The sequence below is a fragment of the Nymphalis io genome, chromosome 14, assembly GCF_905147045.1.
Source record: "Nymphalis io chromosome 14, ilAglIoxx1.1, whole genome shotgun sequence".
Lineage (NCBI taxonomy): Eukaryota > Metazoa > Arthropoda > Insecta > Lepidoptera > Nymphalidae > Nymphalis > Nymphalis io.
Window position 1 is genome coordinate 2,184,857 of NC_065901.1, and position 23,066 is coordinate 2,207,922.

General features: G+C 34.0%; 1 protein-coding gene across 2 annotated transcripts; it reads right to left on the minus strand.

The window, feature by feature from the left end:
- Window positions 1–4,044: 4,044 nt before the first annotated feature.
- LOC126773384 (serine protease snake-like) lies at window positions 4,045–15,554 on the minus strand. 2 transcript variants are annotated; one of them, XM_050494320.1, is made up of 10 exons: window positions 15,379–15,554; window positions 11,034–11,077; window positions 10,278–10,325; window positions 10,047–10,176; window positions 9,366–9,428; window positions 9,079–9,167; window positions 8,702–8,878; window positions 7,560–7,779; window positions 7,092–7,255; window positions 4,045–5,666 (listed from the first exon to the last, which is right to left on the minus strand). In XM_050494320.1, the coding sequence occupies exons 1-10, from the start codon at window positions 15,440–15,442 to the stop codon at window positions 5,655–5,657; spliced, it is 1,011 nt and encodes a 336-aa protein (XP_050350277.1). In that variant the 5' UTR covers window positions 15,443–15,554; the 3' UTR covers window positions 4,045–5,654. The 2 variants fall into 2 exon arrangements, with proteins under 2 accessions (XP_050350277.1, XP_050350276.1); XM_050494319.1 differs by lacking the exon at window positions 4,045–5,666 and adding an exon at window positions 5,746–5,957.
- Window positions 15,555–23,066: the final 7,512 nt, after the last annotated feature.

A 23,066-nucleotide genomic window follows, 5' to 3' on the forward strand; every position in this document is an offset into this window, starting at 1 on the left:
TTTTACCATTTTTGAGTCAATTACCAAGATTACACTAAAGTAGGGAAAAAGACTACAACCATTGGTTCGGAACGAAAATGTTCCTGCAAGTAACTCAGTACATAGTTAGGTACCTTACCTACTCTATTTAGAGGCGGCGCATGCATGGTTTAATATTTTAAGACATTCCCATAGTGGTTACGTACTCTCATTACCTGTGCATTCTCGCACTTGATGTTAATAAGTTCGTTCGCAATTAACTTAAAGTAAGTGAATTAATAATAACAAAGAGACCTTCTTCTTCTAAAGAAACAGTTTCTTGAGTTGATTTTTTGCTTGCTGCTCGCGCTTCTATAATTTCAAATTTAAATTCTAATATATATTATAAATAAATAATAAAAATAAGTTTTTACTGTAATAACCTATTATGACTTAGGTATAGGACTTTGCGCAAGTCCTTTTAGACTACGCAGAAAAATCAATAATTAGTATTGTTGTGTTCCGGTTTGAAGGACGAGTGATCCAGTGTAACTACAGGCACAAGGGACATAACATCTTCGTAGATATAGGTGGGTGGGCAAAACAACTGTAGACTGATTTCTGTGATGATATTCGAACGTATGTATTATTGCAACGGTTTATTCTCTATTTCCAATTGGATTACGTAATCGTTTGTCGTAAATATAGCAAATATCAATTTAGGTAAATTCCCATCGTTAATTAATTCATCACTACTTTTCAAGTGTCGGCGTTTCACTGGATTTAAATTTATTTTTACAATAGCGTTACAAGAAGACGTGTTAAGAAAAAAAAAGCGAATCAGATATGTCTTGAAATATAAAAGGCTTTGACGATTTTCTGAAGAAGTTTTTACAGTAACAGCCTGTTAATGTCCCACTGCTGGGCTAAGACCTCCTCTCCCTTTTGAGGAGAAGGTTGTGGAGCTTATTCCACCACGCTGCTCCAATGCGGGTTGGTAGAATACACATGTGGCAGAATTTCAATGAAATTAGACACATGCAGGTTTCCTCACGAAGTTTTCCTTCACCGTTAAGCACGAGATGAATTATAATCACAAATTAAGCACATGAAAATACAGTGGTGCTTGCCCGGGTTTGAACCCACGATCATCGGATAAGATTCACGCGTTCTAACCACTGGGCCATCTCGGCTCTTTTTTTGCGTGACACTAATGTCAGAAATCTTCAAAAATCATATTTTAACTTAACAACTTACACAATTTAAATTCTTTAGAATTCGGTCTAGATAAGGTTTATAGAAGTAATATATAGGTACATTACAAGGTCATTTTATTTTATGATCGTTCCTTAACATCTAAATCGGTCATACTTATAGTTTGACTTGACAGATGTTTCGGCTAAGTTTAAGTTAGGTCAATACATCCGCCCTTGCGAGTTATTTGTATAATAAAGTACCAAACACATTTTTATATTCGACAATTGCAAAATTTAAAACTCAACTCTTTAAAAACATTTTATACAAGATTATTTATCACAAAATAAATATCGAATCGTCGCCTTAAATTCGTCATTCAAGTTGTAATTGTATTTATATTCTCATTAACAATGTATATTATTTTCTTTACTTTAATTTAGACTATAAACATTTGATATGTCGGTAAATCGTTTTTCGTTGTAGAGAAAGATTCCTGTGGCGAAATTAAATTGTACACAATTACAAATTAACCGCTAAAATTCCTTCGCCGGTTCATCTCAGATCAGGGTAGGATCTTTTCTGAAACAGTGGTAGCTGTTATTATAGTCTTAGTCCTTAGGTTACATCCTGTCGGTAGTCAATTATCGACAATGGAGTAAGGACTGAGTAAGAGGAATATTTCTACCCGTGCAATGCTTATAATATATAAATGCTTTGCCGTGCAAAAAAATAAAATGCTTGTAAAATACAAGTCTCCAGTAAATGTTTGAACATGGACATGGCTGACATAACGTTACAATAATTGAAAAAAATAAAACTTACCTCATTTTTATATTAGTAATAATAATAATATCCTGGGACATTTTTCACACACGGCCATCTGATCCCAAATTAAGCTTGCACAAAGCTTGTGCTATGGGAATCAGACAACTGACATACTACATATACTACTTTTCTTTTGTAAATACATAATTATATAGAAAATTACACCCAGACTCAGGACAAACAGACATGTTCATGCATACAAATGTCTGTCCTGGATGGGAATCGCACCGACAACCTTCGGCGTGAAAAGGCAAGTATCTACCAACCACGCCAACCGGCTCGTCATATTCGTAAGTTAATATTAAGTTTTTTAAGTAGTTATTGATATCGAGGGTTATACTTGATTATATAAAACAGCTTAATAAATATGATAGACTCCAAAAACCTACCAATTAAAAACAAATAGTTAATATTAAGAGTTTCATTTTAACAGTACTAAATATATAAAGCATTTATTAATAAATCTAAACATTCAACACGTTATAATTTTAACACAGTAATCTTCACTAGTGACAATAACATTAAACTTTTATTTTATTATGATATAAAGGAACGCGATATGGTTCGAGTGATACAACTAACTAACTAAAACAACTGCCAACATTTTGTATTTATTTCGCTTCAAAAGCTGTTACACATTGGACGGTTAGTTAAGCGAGCGTTTTTTTACAGATAAAAAAATCTGATATATTTTTAATTCAAATTATGTAGAATCTTGTTGAGTCGGAAGGTTTTAATTTACTCATTACGTATATAAAAAAATCTATACCAAGCAAATACTAATTATAACTTGGCACGAGAGTAAGATAAATTGAATTATTTATATGCAAGGCTGCACGGTATACCCGCGGCTTTGCTAAAGTTGATGTTCATCTGTTTGGGACAAAATACTATTTCTCTCGAAAAACTTCTGTTGTTCAAATATTTATTTCATTAGTTTTTTTAGGACAATTACAATTATTGACATCAAGGTAAATGTAATGAATACGTAATGAATAGTCATTGTGTGTTATAAACGTATACATATTACTTCTATACCTAGCTAATCAAACTGACAGTTTTGTCAAACGAAAAGGTCAAAAGGCAATAATATCCTCAAAGCGACCCAACAGAGCCTCGCCGCCATAGTGAACCCTTTGAAATTCACGACTGTAAAATGCCTCGCAGCGCGCACGGTGAAGAACTACAGACTATCGTATTGACATGTCGTACCACAGTGCTTGCATTCGACTATAATTACTTACTAATTTTATTTACTTTAGATGAAAGTTACTCGTGTCACGTCTACTCTGTGCATTGCATTATTGCGCCAAGTTGAAACTTTTGACACTAAGTGTCTAATTGTCTATGATAGAAGGAATCATCTTCGCGGTGTATTCATATCTAATATATAAAAATCTCGTATCACGGTGTTTGTGGTCGAACTCCTCCGAAACGGCTCAACCGATTTTTTATTAAATTTGTTATGTTTGTTTGGGAGGTATGAGAATAGGTCGTAAAGTATATTTCATACCGCTAGGTGATAAGGGTGTCCCTATCCAGATTTTTTTTCTTTTGTATATTATTTGGATTTAGCATAAAAAAATACGTATAACTCCAAATTTTTACCCTCCTAACCCATCAACCCATTTTTTATCACGATTTTCGTATGAACAATGTCCAAATAATTTAACCGTAGTTTGTATTTTAAACAAAACGAAAATATTCATAGTGTTGAATGACAAATGGCGCTAAGTCCACCTCATCGAACTTCGCAACATGCGCATGTCATTCACGAAAAGCATCGCGTTATTTTGACATTACATTCTGCATTTGTTATTATCACAACGCAGTGCGTGCAAAATTTTGTACGATTGTTTTTAATTTATAGGAAATACTAGCTGACCCGGCAAACATTGTTCTGCCATATAAATTGTATCTACTTATTATTTATATTTTGGTTTTTAAATAAAAAAGTAACGATTTTATTGTAAGTTTGTGGGGATGGGATCTATGACGGGAAAAGGAAAGGAGCGCTGTAGACGATAACCGCCGATAAAAACAAAAAAAAAAAAACACCAACCATTCATTTTCTCAATTCAATGTATTTCATTAATGTAATGGACATATTCATTGTTTGATTTAAAGTTAAATGTAAAGTGAAAAACGTAATATATTTTTATCCTAAAGTAGTTAATTAATTTCGAAGAGCAATTGAGTGTACGATACTTTTTGTCAGTCCGTCTTTAGCCAACACAAATAAGCTCGATGTCCGTGTAATAAACATGGTGTGCTCAAATCTAAGTCACAAACGGACATCAAGGGCAAACCTTGCCACTTATTGATTGTCATTATACATATACGCATAAAGCACCAGCCTACGATTTTTTTCATGCGTTTATTTATTATTGTTTTCTTAGGTTATGACTACGGATTTTGTGTGTGAGTGGTGGCTCGTCGTACATTCGTCCGACATTATGAGACAGAACTTTTGAAAAATGTGGTCTGTTATTTATTTTCTTTATAATATTGGTAAATAATCACCCCCACCCATGTACATTGGCCCTATAAACCATGGCAACTAAATTGTCCCTTTTGCCTAGTTACACTGGCTCTATCGCCCTTTAAGCCGGAACACAATAATACTAAATATTGCTGGATTTAGGTTATTGGTAGAATATGTGGTAAACATAGTACATACTAATGGAATCGCATCGCATCGCATCATATCGTTGGCCATCACTATAATTTTTCTTTTTGCGTGAGAATTTTAATTTTGCCGTGATTCCTGAGATATTAATTTAACCGTAACAGCCTGTGAATGTCCCACTGCTGGGCTAAAGGCCTCCTCTCCTCTTTTTGATGAGAAGGTTTTGGAGCTTATTCCACCACGCTGCTCCAATGCGGGTTGGTGGAATATTAATTTAAATTAATCCTTAATTATTTTATAATTACAGTGAGGCAACCGCGTTTTTTTGATTGCCTTTCAGTTATTAGCAACTAGCAGTTTCTATTAAAACAGACAAATTGAATTACTGCTAAATATTTTTTGAAATATAGTTTAATATTTTACATAAGTCGAGATGATTTATTTCACACAAACTATATAAACAAACATAGTAACATGTCAAATTAATTTAAACAATAAATTAAACGTCAAAAATGTATTTAAAAGTTTCAAACAATCAAACCGGTTTACTATAAATTAAATATTGTTATAATTGCTTGATAATGGTCGTTGATTTCGTTTTTTTTTTCTTTCGATAGTTTTTTTGACGCTTAGCATATGATTATAAAATTATTTCTCTGATTATACTGGCAATAGTAAACACTGGAATCATGTGTATTGAAGGTATGTAATGTATGTATATTTGAATTAATTTACAGGATCTATTAACGTATTTTTGAAGATTGCATTATTTACACTTGCTACATTGTCGGTTTCTTGACTTTCCTCCATAAAATTGCGATGAAGACACGATATAACTCCCGCGTAAATTAAAACGTTATGCCGATAATGTATTTGTACTTTTAGTGTTACAATCATAAAGCATGTCATCATTGAACGGTTTGCTCAACGGCACGTATCCAGTAGCAAGGCTGTTCCTGAATTCCATTCGCACACCAAAAAAATATCGCAAAGGACTTCGTTCCTCCCCGGGTCTCTTCTTCTCCGACCGAACATTGTTTTTTTGTTATTGTTTTTGCTTTAAATAAAATAAGGTTTAAGTTAGATTAACTTTCTTTATATAGTTTAAACTAGATAAAGAAAAATATAAAAACTCATATTTTCAATTATTTAATAACGTCTAAAACTTCTAAGCCCACACGATACTCTCAATCCAATCAACAAAACTGGAAACTCTGGTGTAGACGCCGGGCAGGTTGGGTCGAGCGCATCCAATGCCGAATGACGTCACACCGATTACATAGTGTATTGACCCTTCCACAGAGTTAGGAAGAGGTAATTTCATTTGAAGAGGTCCGCCCGAATCACCCTGCAATAAAATTAATTTTATTCAACCATAATGTAACCAGCTTACATCAGCGGCGTCACATTCGTAAGCTTTAGGTTAAATCACTGACTTCTCATTTCTTATCCTTCATACATTCATTTGTCATCTGAAATTGTTTTACAATTCGAACACAGTTTGTACCGGCTTCGCACGGGTAGAATGAGGGTATGTAGTATCTGGTTTATGTTAGTAAAGAATGTTCGGTAGATTTTGAGTCAGATAGACAGACAGACGCGGTGGAATGACTTTGTTTAGTAAGATGTAGCGATAAATTAAATCCTTACTACGATCTCTTTAATGTACACTATTTATAGTTTAATATTAAGTGTTAGTATATTAATTTGTGATTATAATTCATCTCGTGCTAAACGGTGAAGGAAAACATCGTGAGGAAACCTGCATGTGTCTAATTTCACTGAAATTCTGCCACAGTGTATTCCACCAACCCGCATTAGAGCAGCGTGGGGGAATAAGCTCCATACCTTCTCCTCAAAAGGGAGAGGAGGCCTTAGCCCAGCAGTGGGTCATTCACAGGCCGTTACTGTATTGTACTATATCTTTAATGTAAATTTCTTTATCCTTCAGTTATAATATCGCAAAACGGTTATGATAGTTAAGTTGTATAATAATTAAGTCTTAATTCTAGATAGTTCAAATCTCATAGTAATGTATGGCAGAGATGACCTCTTGGCTTCGAATAGTTTGTCCATGTATATATTTTTATCTAATATGTTTCAAATGCATGATTTCTATTTTTTCTCTTTTTCAGCATGAAAATTAACATTATAGGATAACTTATGACTAATTAAAAACATGAACTCTAAATATTATTACCTAGATTTTGATGTCGTATATATCGTGTGTCTGACTGACTCCTATGTAAGTTGATAATGGTAACAAAACTTGTTTTACTAATTACTGTATAATTTTTTTATCGCATTTTTAAAATTTTAACATTTAATATTTCGTAACGATTATAATAAATTACCATTTTTAATTAGAAAAATGAATAGTATTTTTAATCGAACAGATGAGAATGAGAAAGCAATGTTTTGTACTGACAAATTAGCTTAGTTCAGAAATAGCTTACAACAGAATATGTGCCATAGTATTTACCTGACACGCGTCGATACCGCCCGCCAGTTTCCCGGCGCATATCTGGTGCTCCTGAATTCCACACCAATGTCGACTGCACGACGGCCTCAGCAAAGCGTCACAATGCTCTGAATCTACGATATCAACTACAGCTGCTTGTAATTCCGGAGATACTTTTTTTGTAGCTAAAATATTTTATATAATATATCAATATATAATAATAATAACCTGGGACATGCAATTACGTTCGACAAAATCCTTTAATTGTAAAACATACCTGTTAAGGCATCCTTGGGCATAATTGAAATATAAGAATTTATAATTAAGCTTATTAAGTTAATAAGCGGTGCGTTTTCAGTGGATCTTCGCAATATTTGAACAGGTTATTAACTTATAAATACGTACGTATGTTAAATAAGAAAGGTATAATATTTTTAATAGAAACAAATTAATTAGGATTAATGAATAATATGATAACAAAATAAATACCGGTTTCAACAACCCCCCATCCAGTTAAAGTAGCTGATGTTCCAAGATCGTCAGTACTAAAGTTACTCCATAGGCAAGCTGGTTGCACGTATCTTGTAAATTCACGAAGTTCAACTATTTCAATTAGCGCTATATCATAATACTTTTTTGGTGCCGCATACAGCGGATGTGAATATATTCGTAAAATTTTAGCGTCTATTGGTTTATTGGAGTGGTAGGGCTGTGCAAAACACGTATATATACATATTTGGTGTGAATTACAAATTACAAAATATAGCATAGTTAAATTCAAGTTCATATATTACATAATAGTTTTCACTGGTGGTAGGGCTTTGAGCAAGCTGGGTAGATACCACCCACTCATCAGATATTCTACCGCAAAACAGCAGTACTTGGTATTGTTGTGTTCCGGTTTCAAGGATGAGTGAGCCAGTGTAATTACAGGCGCAAGAGACATAACATCTTAGTTTCCAAGGTTGGTGACGCATTGACTATGTAAGCGATGGTTAACATTTCTTACAATTCCAATGTCTATGGGCGTTAGTGACCACTTACTAAAAAAACACAAAGTTGTTGGTCACCAAAAGTGTTGACCATTTTTTTAGACAGGTCTTAAGCCAAAGACTAAATTTCTGTTTGATATACGAGTGAGCATTTGTGGCGCTTTGGCACTTGAGTTGCTTCAATTCTATTCGTAAAATTGTAGCGTCTATCGGTTCATTGAAGTTGTATAGTTGTAATAAAAACACGGATACATATAAATTTCATGTACTACATAATAGTTAATTAGTATTTTTAATAATAAAGCATGTAATCTGTAAATCGATGATTATAATTACGATATAACGAATTTAAGTTGTTTTTAAATTTATAGTATAATACATAGCTACGCCTATAATTCCTGTAAATATCTTCGTCGAAATTTTGTTGAAAATTTAGTGTTCCCGTGTCGTGAATAGCACGAAAAGCCTTGCGCCTGATTTCTTGTCGGATAGCCTTCCGATCGGATTAGGGCACATGGCACTATAATATGTTTTGCGCAGTTGGCTAATCTCTCTTGAGTTTGGCCGCCATCAAATGGTGAGTTGGTGGTATAAATATAACAAACTTTTGGGAGTTAATATCATGGAAATCGTACTTACGATGTCGATAATATTTTTGTCCCCAAGTCTGACAATCTCAGGTATAGGATTCGCTAAACTCGAATCACGTGGTGATTTTGTACAATGTGCGGCAGTGAGGGTGAACTTCGAGCTGATGAGGGTGCATCCACACTTAAATATCCATGTACCGTGAACAACCCTCCATCCGACTGCGCCCTTAAAAATTATAATTTTGATATACAATTATTTTCAGAGAAGTTTTACAATTCACAAACAGGATGTTTAAACGTTACGTTAGAGCTTATGCAAAATATTTGAAATAGAACATCTGTAATCTGTCTATTATATTCTGTTATGAATAACATACTAAATTAAAAAAAAAAACGAATTAGACTTAAATATTTTTCTGTACATACCATATGTGGAAATTCCCCCGGGGATGTATCTCTACCGCCGATCGCAAAATGTGGCTTGCTCTGGAGCTTACTTAGATATATTTGAAAACCTTTACAAAAAAAACAACATGGTAATATTTTTAAGTTAAAAATAATTTAAAAGTAATTTGAGGTCCACTGTGCATCATATTGTGTTGACAATAAAAAACTTTTCAGGACAATCAGGTGGGTGTTGTTCTTTGTTTAACTTGTTTCAAATTAATTGCCATATTAGATACGCACACACTAAAATCCAGAATAAAACTTACATTCATCGCTCTTTTTATTTTTATTTTCTCGGTTTGTTCTTTCCCATATATATTCAAAACATTCTGGAAACAAAATATTTGTATTAATTCTATTTATCCTTTCTATTTCATCATCATCATCATCACTCGGTTCATCTGCGCATTGTGGCAAACTGCACGGAAAAAGGATTTGACTATGACCCACCCCTTGGATTGGCTTATTAGATGGACATTTTTTACAGTGCCATATTTTTATATCGGCGATAGTAACAACAAATTTATGATAGCTTAGATTTTCATTAACAGGGGGAGAAAGCTTTTGCCATTTAATTTAGTACAAGTAATAATTGTCTATGAGATTCTGTTAATGTTTTTGATTATGTATCTATTATAAATAGAAGGCTTTATGCCGGATGTGCTAATGAGTATAAGGAGATTAGAGATTGAGAGAGCCTTACTATATAAACGTAACTTAGCGGCTGTTTAGTTAAACACTGATTTCGCTCTTTCTATCATTATTAATTTGACATTCGAAAGAAGAATACAAAGCATTGTTTAACTAATCGCCCGCTAAACTTAATTTAATAGTAAGGCCGTTAGTGTGATTAGTAGTGATTAATACAGACAGTTACATTATTTTACATCAGTATTAGCGTGTATTAAATAAAGCGATTATATTATGAAAAAAAAAGATGTCATTACTAGCTTCACTTATCCTGCGGCCTGGTTTCCTGAAATCTGGTTTAGGTGGGTCATATTTGCATGGATCGTCCGTCGTACTTGCAGGAGTTGAGGTCACAAATGGAGGTAACAAATCGAGGTTGTAATTAGCCTAAAAAAAGTTAGATACATATGTTTTTAAAATAATAATCAACCCGGGTAGTGATGATTGAATTATATTTTTAATAATAAAATAACAATAATAATACTTACAATAGTTTGGGTTACTTGTTTATTAAGCCAAAGCTGCATCGGGCTTTGCTGAAATAAGAGTTTCCCAAATTAATTAATCTACCTATAAACAGAACTAGCTAGTCGTCCCGGCTTCGCACGGGTAGACAATAAGTAAATGTATTTTAGATAGGATTTGCGTAAAAATCGTTCTTAGTAAGCGTCTGCGTCGGAGAAGGAGTAACTGTGACAAATTTTAAGTCAATCGGGGCGATAGATTAAGAGATCTCGTGATAAGTTGTATTTCGCATATACATATATATAGCCTGATAATACAGCTTAGTTAGGTAAAATGTAACGTTTGTCTACTGTATTACTCGACAGCAGTTTGCCAACGTGCGACAAAAATTTGGTTATATAATAGAAAACTCATATTTCACAAATTCAGTGAGTTCATTTTGAAATAATTGCTTTACTACTTAGGTCAAGTCCGTCATTTACTATTTTATTACACAGTAACTGTCTACTTGGCAGCATACCGCGAGGCCCGTATCGGTTTGCTGTTCCATCGGTTCGAAGACTGAGGGAATATTAAACATATTAGTGCACCTGTGTTTGCGCAAACATTTGGGTACTATAATATATCTATTTAGTTAGTCTGCAGTTATTCTCCTTTTATAATATCCACCATCGCCGAAATCGGTCAGAAAAACATCATTTTATGACACCAAAACGCACTTCCGATATTCTAATCGCTTATAACTTTTTTACTTGGTTGTAATGTCTTCTGCTACATACCCATTTGTTTCGCGACGAATTTAACGGCGTATTGCCACCAAATCCTGTGAAAAAGAAATAACAATTATTTAATTATCCAAAAATACCAAATTTATTATATTTGGTATCTGAATATATTTACGGTAGTTAAAAATGCTTGTTTCTTATTGTACGTCAAGCGATGTCAACTATTACGCATAAATAGTAATTTTATTAGATTATGTATTATTAATTACATTATTATGTTTGAACATAAACATAGATTAATATATGTTTCCAATTTTACACTCAATCTTTAAGTTACCCTGTTGTAAGCTCGAAACCAAAATCAATCGAACGCACAGGACTAATTCAAATTTATGGCCTAAAAATATGTATTAGGTACCTACAGCCAGTGGCTATTTGCATTTGATGTCATTAAAAAATAACCAATGCAGACTGACTTTACACAGTACAGTAACAGCCCGTTAATGTTCCACTGCTCGGCTAAAGCCTCTTCTCCCCTCAGGCTCACTTTATACAGCATAGTTGTGCAATTAACATACATTACATATTTTCATTCGGATACATTTCGGAGAATGTGCGCAGGAATTACATGAACTAATTCCTTCCGCCCCCTTTTACTATCGAACGGCTAGGCAAACGCGACCAAAGCGCCATAGGTACACAGTGGAAATTCCCCGCCTACATACGAAGCGCTTTGAATCCACATTCATCATTCGCACTACAAAACTGTGGAATGCTTAGCCTGAGTCCGTATTTCCTGATAGGTACAACGTTGGTGTTCTTAAATCGAGAGTTAACAGGTTTCTTTTATGCAAGCTTGCTACATCTTAGACCGTGTCGATGCTTAAGATCAGTCAAGTCAACGGTCAAACAATTGCCTATGAAGTGTAATAAAAAAAACATCATCATTATCTGAGGCGTTACAGCCACGGGTGGGCCTTAGCCTGGTCCAGCAAAATTCTCCAGTCCGATCTATTTTTGGCAATTGTTGGTGTACCGACGTCTTTAATTTCTGAGTAGCCTAAGTTTTTTAGAGTATTATTTCTAAGTACTAGTTAAAGTTGAATGGTACAGAAATCCTTTAGGCGTTAATTTTGTTTTACTTCACAATTTTCTTCGCCAATAAAGCCCTTAATTATTTACTTAATTTGACCGTCAGTGGTGGAAAACATCGCTTGGGAACTCGGTGGCCTTGTTACCTACAGGTATTGACTTAACCTATAGACTAATATTATAAATGCGAAAGTAAATCTGGACGCAGAACGCAGGTTACTTTTTTTTAATTATCGAAATGAAGATTTTTATTAAAGTTCTTTTTAAGTGAAAATGTACAAATAGATATTTAAGCTTATGAGAAAACACAATGTTTTTGGAAAATCCATTAGCAGTAATAGGGGATGAAATAAAATAGGGCCTACCGCATACGGGGTTACCGCAGTTTGTTAAGATACTTGTATGTTAATTAACTTAAACACGTATGAATATTTCTTTAATGTTTACAATAAGATTTTGTTTTTGTATTTAATATTTGTAGATTCAAATACTTTAACATTATGTTGTTTATTGTGTAGGTATATAATTATCGAGATTTATATCCGCGAAGAACAAGTTCCACTAGACATTCATTTTAATGACAAAGTCGTGCTGATTGTAAGAAAAAAAAATACATTTTATGACCAAATGACGATTACTGTTTGGTTCTTAGACGATGAAGGTAAAAAATAAACTGGCGAGGTTGATAAGTATGTGCGAGAATTGAGGAATGGATTCGGTTCGAGTATAAGAGATTTTTATATATTCTGAGAAATCGTTCCTAATTTTACGAAAACAATAACAAGCTATAGAAATAAAATAATAATAATAATAAAGTTGAATATATTAAAAGATAGTTTATAGAGTTTTAAAGCTATGGAAATTAATTAAGACACTATTTTTTTTTATGTCAATATATAAGTATTCAATGTTCGTAGATTTTAATTAGTATATATGCAGTTGTGCTAAGAAATGCTTTTTTTTTTATATATGTCCGGGATGGCAAATGACTCTACTCCACCTGATGGTAAGTGGTAGTAGAGTCCAAACGCGACGACGGCCAGTACAGTCGGGAAGAATGTTCTGTACTAGCCGTCACCGCCTTGCCGGCCCGCAAGATGCCTCTTCACACCTCGTTTGAAGGAACCCGGGTTGTAAGAGGAGGGGAACACGTGAGGTGGTAAGGAATTCCATTTTTTGGTAGTGCGACAAAGAAAGGAGTTGCCAAATTTCTTTGTGCGCGATGGAATTGATGTCACAGTTAGGCGGTGACATCGAGAACCAGCTCGCGTGGACTTAAGAAGGAAGGGGGAAGCAGGAATTAGAGAGAATAATTCCTCAGAGCACTTGCCGTGATACAGTCGATAGAAAGCGCTCAGTGCTGCTATCTCGCGACGCAATTGTAAAGGTTCAAGGGTGTTTGTGACCTTTACGTCGCCAATAATGCGTACTGCACGTCGCTGCAACCGGTCCAAGGCCTCCAGTAGGTACTTAGCGGAGCCATCCCAAAGGTGCGAGCAATATTCAACGCAAGACCGTACCTGTGTTTTATATAACAGGCACAGTTGTTGTGGCGTGAAAAAACGCCGCACCTTGTTCAGAACTCCGAGTTTCCGTGAAGCTGTTTTTATAATAGCCTCGATGTAATCCCTTGGACTAAGGTCGCAGCGAACGTCCATCCCCAGCATGGCGATTTTGCTTTGTATCATCAGCGGTATGCCACAGAGGGAGGGATGAGGGTAAAAGGCTACTAATACCACTTTTGATTTTTGACTATATCGTTCGATATTCTTCCTCTATTTCTAAGTACCTACTAGCAGTCTTTAGCGAAACTTGAAACAATTGTTTTGTGACATTAATAATTATATATTCATAGAAATTTCTGTCCGAGTGTAAATCTGTTTCTAGAGTTGATTTTTTGTTTGTTGCTTCGCGCTTCTAAATAAAAAGTTTTTTTTTTTCTGTAATTACCTAGCATGACTTAGGTATAGGACTTTGCGCAAGCCCTTCTGGACTAAATTGTTGTGTTCCGGTTTGAAGGATGAGTGATCCAGTATAAACTACAGGCACAAGGGACATAACATCTTCGTTCTCAAAGTCGGTTGTTCATTGGTGATGTAAGGAATTTTTAAAATTTCATACGCCACCAATATCTATAGCGGCAGAGAACACTTACAAAAAATTGGATTACGTAATCGTTTGTCGTAAATATAGCAAATATCAATTTAGGTAAATTCCTATCGTTAATTAATTCATCACTAGCTTTCAAGTGTCGGCGTTTCACTGGATTTCAATTTGTTTTTACAATAGCGTTACAAGAAGACGTGTTAAGAAAAAAAAAGCGAATCAGATATGTCTTGAAATATAAAAGGCTTTGACGATTTTCTGAAGAAGTTTTTGCGTGCCACTAATGTCAGAAATCTTCAAAAATCATATTTTAACTTAACAACTTACACAATTTAAATTCTTTAGAATTCGGTCTAGATAAGGTTTATAGAAGTAATATATAGCTACATTACAAGATCATTTTATTTTATGATCGTTCCTTAACATCTAAATCGGTCGTACCTATAGTTTGACTTGACAGATGTTTCGGCTAAGTTTAAGTTAGGTGAGTACATCGCCTAATAATATACCAAACACACATTTAAACTTGACGCACAAAGTAAATATTAATCAGTGTGTTAGATAGAATACCATACAGATAACCTTTTGACATATTCTATATTTAGACATAATTATGTTTATATTCTCATTAACAATGCATATTATTTTCTTTACTTTGATTAAGACTATAAACATTTGTTCTGTCGGTAAATCGTTTTTCGTTGTAGAGAAAGATTGTGGCAAAGCGAAATTATTTGCGAAATTGTAAATTATAAACAATTACATATTAAACAAAAACTCCGCAAAAATTCCTTCCGGTTCATCTCACATCAGAGTAGGATCTTTTCTGAAACAGTGGTAGCTGTTATTATAGTCTTAGCCCTTAGTTTACATTCTATGGGTAGTCCATTATCGATAATGGAGTAAGGACTGAGTAGGAGTAATATTTCTATCCATGCCAATGTCTATGCGTGGAGGTGAGTAACCATCTGATAAAAAAAAATTGCCTGTATTTTCAAGTCTCGAGTAATATCTTCTATACAACTTTTTGAACATGGACATGGCCGACATAACGTTACAATAATTGAAAACAATAAAACTTACCTCATTTTTATATTAGTAAGTTAATATTAAGTTTTGAGAAGTAGATATTGTTATCTATGGTTATGCTTGATTATATAAAAAAGCTTAATAAATGATATGGTAAACTCCAAAAACTTACCTATTAAAAAACAAAGAGTTAATATCAAGAGTTTCATTTTAACAGTATTAAATATATAAAGCATTTACTAATAAATCTAAACATTCAACACGTTATAATTTTAACACAGTAATCTTCATTAGTGACAATAACATTAAACTTTTCTTTTATTCTGATATAAAGGAACGCGATATGGTTCGAGTGATACAACTAACTAACAAAAACAACTGCCAACATTTTGTATTTATTTCGCTTTAAATGCTGTTACACGTTGGACGGTTGTTGAAGCGAGCGTTTTTGTTCAGATCAAAGAAGTATATTGTTCTGATCTAATTTTATTTCTTATAATGTAAAATCCTTCTTGAGTCACACGAGTTTTTAATTTAATCATTACGTATATAAAAAAATCTATACCAAGCAAATACTAATTATAACTTGGCACGGGAGTAAGATAAAATAGAATTATTTATATACGCGGTTACACGGTATACCCGCGGCATTGCTAAAGTTGATGTTCATCTGTTTGGGACAAAATACTATTTCTCTCTAAAAACTTCTGTTGTTCAAATATTTTTTAGTTGTTTATATTTTATTAGTTTTTTTAGGACAATTACAATTATTGACACCAAGTTAAACATAATTAATACGTAATGAATAGTCATTTCGTGTTATATAAACGTATACATCTTACTTCTATACATATCTAATCAAACTGACAGGTTTGTCAAACGAAAAGGTTAAAAGGCAATAATGTCTATATTCTGTCGTACGATAACGATTAAACTCGCCTTATTTCGGGTTTATTTCTTTGTTAAAAATATAATTTACCAATTTCTTTTCGAGAACATTAAAAATTACAAACTAGATAAACGTAAAGTAATTTTTGAATGTCGCATCAGCTATTAGTGTTATGAAATTGTTAACATTGGAGCAGCGTGGTGGAATAAGCTCCAAAACCTTCTCCTCAAAAAGAGGAGAGGAGGCCTTTAGCCCAGCAGTGGGACATTCACAGGCTGTTACGGTGTTACGGTTACGGTGATATAAGTACACCATACATAAAATGACTTGTCTGTTTATCGTCTTCGATCCACTCAGCCGGCCTTGCTAGTATTATAGCGATAAAACGCCCTGTGTGAAAAATATCAAGTTATGTTAATACAACAACAGCATCTCAAACTTGTTCAACCAGATGACGCATCTTGTTCGATCATATAATTGGGGAAGTCCCGTCGTCAGTACAATGAGTACTTGAAGCAATCATTTAAATTGATTAATTATATGACATACGATTATAGAAATCATAATTTTTAATATTGTGTAGATGAATCAATTCGATTTTAGTCAATACGCCACACGTGGTGGTGGTGATATAAAAGTCATCCAATCGAGTTTCGAATACAGGTTTAATGTTTTGTTTTGGATATAATCTAAATTGAATGATTTTTTCTTTTATGATGATGTCCTTAACATTTTCAAATGGAGCAGAAAATCTGACACGACCGGGAAGAATTCAGGCGCAGGACCAAACTTTGCGTGCTATCCGTTTTGAATGTCAGCGAATTTATTATCGAATCTTTGGAAGTTAAAATAAGGTAAATACTTAAGTGGATAGTGTTGTATTATAAATAATGATATATTAATCAAGAACTGTTTGTTGTGCATAATACAGCAGAGCTGTTAGCAAATCTTTTTTATATATAGGTGCTCCTCAATGGTGCTCAGTTTTTAAGCTACTAAATCTATGTTTAGATATTTTGTAGAATAACTTCACAATAAATATGTGGGGCATTTTGACGTTTCATTGACGTCTTATATTTTTTTGAATCTACAAAAATCGACTGGGCTTGAATATAAAGAATTTACATACGTGTTAATTAGTGGGTGTCCTATATCTGTACAAATGCAACTTGGACAACCATCACATATTCTACCGCTAAACATTAATAGAATATTAAACAAACATTACAATAACAGTGTATTTTGATGAAGATAACGATGAGCGATGGAAGGGATTGTTAAATTTCTTACAGCACCAGTGTAGTGGTGAGCACTTACCACCAGATAGCCATATGACAGTCTGCCTACCATTTTGTACCAATTTTTATCATATAAAAATAAGTATAAAATGTTCCTGTGTTATATCATTCAGACCAGCCCAGCAATCCAGAATCCCTCTAAAATTAGTACCACTTCTTCAAGTAATACAATTGGCAACAACAATAAGAAAGCCGCGAATAAAAAGACACAGAAGGCTATAATACTAACGTCAAATAAATAATAATAGGACACACCAAAATCACGTATAAAACGCCTGTGGAGATAGGATAGCTGAAATAAAAAATAAAAACTAATAAGCATACACGCTTATTATTTATTTTATTTACTATTTTTATATATTACATTAATATCTAATATATAAAAGTCTCATGTCACGGTGTTCGTGGTCGAACTCCTCCGAAACGGCTCGACCAATTTTTATGAAATTTGTTATGTATATTTGGGAGTTATGAGAATAGGTCGTAAAATATCTTTCATACCGCTGATAGCTGATAAGGGTGTCCCTATCCAGATTTTTTTTTTTATATTTTTTAGATATTTTTTTTTATTTGTATTTTATTGTGATTTAGCATCAAATTTTGACCCTCCTAACCCATCATCCCATTTTGTAATCAAAATTTTAGTATTTTTGTATGAACAATATCAAAATAATTACTTGTAGTTAACCTCATCGAACTTTCGTTTAGGTCATTCACGAGAAGAGTCGCGTCATTTTGACATTTAAAAATATTTAACGATTTATTTAATTGATAAGAAATATAAACGTGTTTTATGATATTGAAAAGGTTGGTAAAATACTAAAAGATTAAATTCATTATCGGTATACCGTTTTTATCAGTAAATATAACAATTTGGTGTTAATATAACAATATGTGTGTGTTACAGTGAAAAATGCTAGCAATGCCAGACGTAAGGGCCATTTGGGCCGTCGACAATATTTAAGATAATATTAAATATTTTATTTATTTTAAGACTGTTTTGATTGTTTGAAACTTTTAAAGACATTTTGATGTTTAATTTATTGTTAAAGGGGTTAAATTACTTTGACAATATTCAAAATAAAATCCTTTAGTAACAATATCATTATTCTGAATCAAATTTAATTATTTAATGCAATAAGTAAAACTTATTCCATTTGAATTCTATTAGCAGCACCACCTTTGAATAGACTTAGTTTATATAGATTGTCTGTAATAAATCATCTCGAGTTGTGTCAAATATTAAACTATATTTCAAAAAATATTTAGCAGTAATTGAATTTGTCATTTTTAATAGAAACTGTTAGTTGCTAATAGTTGAATCGATTGAAACGCAATAAAAGACGCGGTTGCCTCACTGGAATTATAAAAGGATTAATTTAAATTAATTAACTGCTTTAGGATAAAAATATATTACTTTTTTACTTTACATTTAACTTTTAATCAAACAATGAATATGCCCATTACATTAATCAAATACATTGAATTGATAAAATGAATGGTTGGTGTTTTTTTGTTTTTATCGATGGTTATCGGCTACAGCGTTCCTTTACTTTTTCTATCATAGGTCCCATCCCCACACACATAAATACGTTACTTTTTTTTCATTCATTTATATGGCAGAACAACGTTTGCCGGGTAAGCTAGTATATAAATAAGAATATGAAGAAAATAAAAGAGCCGTGATGGTCAAGCGATTAAAAGACGAGAATCTAAACCAATCATTTCGAGTTCCAACACGGGCAAGCACCACTGAATTTTTATTTGCTTATTTCATCTCGTGATCGGCTGTGAAGGAAAATATCGTGAGGAAACCTTTGACTTGTATCCACCAACTCTCATTAATAGAGTGATCGAGTAAGCTTCAAAAATATCCTCAAAAAGTAGACTGTTACATTCAAATTTTACTAATAAATTTTTGTAATAAATAATTACGAAACCAATATACATAACACTTATACCAGAAGCCGTGCGCTTTAAATAATGACGTCACAAGCGTAAATTCTAATTCAAGTTTTATTACTGTCACTTTTCAACAAGAATGTATATAATATAGTTATTCATTGTACGAACAGAAAATTCCCCCCAATTGTTACCGCAAAGGACCCAGAATCGTAAATAAAATACATTCATTTATCAAAATTACCGTTCTAGCGGAATAACTGGGGCCAGAGGAACAAAGTGATACAAATAATGCCTCTTGTTAGCTGCCCATCTCGTGACTTCATACATTTTTATGAGCGCCTCCATTTTATCTAACCATGACGACAGCCCTACTGCTTTGTAACAAATCACATCTATCGTTAAAGTCCAGTTGGGCTATTCAAGGAACAAACTCAAAATTCACCACAGAAACGCTCGTGAAATGTCAGCTGTGATATGCGACATTGACCGTAATAATTATAATATTTCAAGAATACACCCATCAAAATAGTATATCACCATAAGTCGCTTATCAACATTTCACGGGTGAGTATTGAACTTACTTCTTACAGAATAGCACTGCACATGCGGTCATGTCATGTGTCACGTCAATGGTTCAAATTAAATGCTAAGGATATTTTATACTAAAACCTACTCCGAAACGCGTTACATTTTCCGGTATAAGTTTTATGTAAATTGATTTAATAGTTTTTTCAATTAGTCAAAACAAAAAAACACCTTTAGTCATTTATTTGTACAACTTTATTTATTTGTATAAAACACACCAATCGATATAAATACAAAATTAAAAAAATTTGAGTAGTAAGTTTGTACTATGTGCTGTGGTACATCATTCTCCATTATAACAATACAGATAAAAATTATCAGATATATATATATATATATATATATATATATATATATATATAATTCAATTTCTCCATCATGAGCATCGCGTTGGGTTATATTTGGTTGCTTATTTTGTGTTAAATATTTGTCTCAATTTTATAATTACCTAAACAAAACAACTATTATAATAGGCTACATCTAGGTATATTCCTCCCCCTCTACCTAGGCTCCTGATATTAACGCTGTGTATTTTCCCATGAATACCCAGAGTTTAAGAAAAACATTAATATACTTATTATTACATAATAATAGTTATATTAACTCAATTAGATTAACAAATTAAACCAGAAATTATACAAACGTAACTTTTGCAATGAATTTAATCTACCGTGTACAATCCATGTTAACCCTAAATTGGCATACACAGACATAACTCGAAAACTGCGCTCGTGGGTCGAATAGGCCCCATTGAAAAAGCTCGGCACGCGCCATAGAAAAACGTCGTTAAACAAAGAGACCATTGTGCAGAGAACGTTCCCGGGCGGGCAGTTATTGTACAAATATGGCTGATTCGTGGAATTCCGAGGGAGACGCTTAAAATTTGCGGAAAAAATGACGCGCTCCAGCGAACGTGATCGTTTCGTGATAGGGTTGACGAGATTCTGTGATAAGAAATTGATGTTGACATTTTTTTCTTACAACAATACGAGCTAATTGATTCAACGTGCGAGCGTTGTCATTAAACAATTATTTTAATTGCAGCATAAATGTTAAAAATATATTTGATTGAAGAACTCATGCTGGTCGGTTTTAATAAAATAGCATTGAAAAAAAAAATCCCGATGTCAATGGTTTGGTATTTGAGAAAGATAGACGGATAGAATACACATTATTTTAAACCATTACAAAAATACATAACACATGGATACAAAATAATTAGTAATTACCATAAAATTTTGGCGGCTTTTTTTGCTACATAGCGATCTTTTCCAGCCAACCAACGGCTTAAGGAACTCATAGGATATGAGGTGCATGAGATACTATTAAATAAAATAATATAAGTCTATATATATATATGTATAAATACGCAAACAATGTTAGGACGAAGTACTATGTTTCCGGTCAAACGCATATTCGAAATAAATAATTTTATCATTATTGAATGTTGGAGATAATTTGATTTATTTCGTAAACAATAATTTGCAAATTCCTCCAACCCTGAAACCGGCTTCTGTTATTAATAACGGCATATTACAATTCAATTTGAGGGCTCGACGGGCGTCCATAATCTCCGAACGTAATCCTTTACGAGATAAACTCAACAATTACGACTACGTTGAATGTAGACATGAATTTTGCGAAACATACAATACATGTTAAATTGTGGTCTAAACGCATTGTCAGCTTGTTGTGTAATGAAGATTATATTCGATGAATAAAGCCCTTTTGATATTATATATAATTTTTGTATGAATATTTTTAAAATCACCCGTATAGCATAACATTGTTTTTTTTCATACTAGCAGCCAACGCTGACTTCCTCTCTTATTTATGCCAATAATGACTTTTATAGGAAAAAATTGCTATCTTGGGTTACATTATTGCAATTTTCGTAGGGACATCTATTTAAAAAAAATAATAAAATATAGTACATGTTATTCGCTGTTAATGTAGCTTTCTATAGGTGAAAGAAATTTTAAAATCGGTTAAGTAGATTTTGAGTTTAGGTATCCATTACAAGCATACATATAAAAATTAAATCTTTTCTCTAAATCTGACAAAACTTAAAACTGAAAATGGTGGGGTCGTTACCTCTAAGCCTGAGATTGTCGGAGAAGTAGAGAGGTTTTATGGGCAGTTGTTCTCTTCAAGTACGGATAAACCCGTGGGAATCAGTATTGATGACCAGCGCGCCCCTCTTATGCGCCATTACTCCGAGGAGCTCCCGGTCGTTGACCAAGGAGAGATTAGGGCGGCTCTAGAACAGCTTAAAAACAACAAAGCTCCGGGAGATGACGGAATCACAACAGAGTTGCTTAAGGCAGGCGGGACTCCGGTCCTGAAAGAGCTAGCAAGCCTCTTTAATTCCGTCATCCAACATGGCAAGACCCCGGAAACGTGGAGCGGGAGTGAGGTGGTACTGTTTTTCAAGAAAGGTGATAAAACCCTCTTGAAAAACTACAGACCAATCTCCCTCCTGAGTCACGTGTATAAGCTGTTCTCAAGAGTCGTCACGAACCGTCTCGCCAGACGACTTGACGAGTTCCAGCCCCCAGAGCAAGCCGGCTTTCGATCAGGCTACAGCACCGTGGACCACATCCATACTGTTCGGCAGATTGTGCAGAAGACCGAAGAGTACAATCAGCCGCTGTGTATGGCATTCGTGGACTACGAGAAAGCCTTCGACTCCATCGAAACCTGGGCAGTGCTCGACTCATTGCAGAGATGTCATATCGATTGGAGATATGTCGAGGTACTGAGATGTCTGTACAACGCCGCTACAATGACTGTCCACATCCAGGACTGTAAGACGAAGGCGATCCAACTGCGCAGAGGGGTGAGACAGGGGGATGTAATATCCCCGAAACTGTTCACCAACGCGTTGGAAGACGTTTTCAAAACGCTGGATTGGACTATGTATGGAGTCAATGTAAACGGCGAGTACATCTCACACCTTCGATTTGCCGACGATATCGTCATCATAGCAGAGTCGCTGGAACAACTCACCGAAATGCTGCGTAGCCTAGGCGAGTCTTCCCGGTGTGTCGGTCTCGGTATGAACTTGGACAAGACCAAGGTCATGTTCAATAGGCATGTCGTGCCGGGACCGATATACGTCGAGGGGAAACCTCTCGAAGTTGTTAGTGAATATACCTACCTAGGACAGATAATACAAGTCGG

Coding starts and splice junctions, on each gene's coding strand:
- LOC126773384 (XM_050494319.1), bottom strand. CDS start 15,442: ATGCTTTATATATTTAATACTGTTAAAATGAAACTCTTGATATTAACT. Junction 11,078..15,378: donor AACTCTTTGTTTTTTAATAG/GTAAGTTTTTGG, acceptor TCTTTTTCACAG/GATTTGGTGGCAATACGCCG. Junction 7,256..7,559: donor ATGGGGGGTTGTTGAAACCG/GTATTTATTTTG, acceptor AAAATATTTTAG/CTACAAAAAAAGTATCTCCG.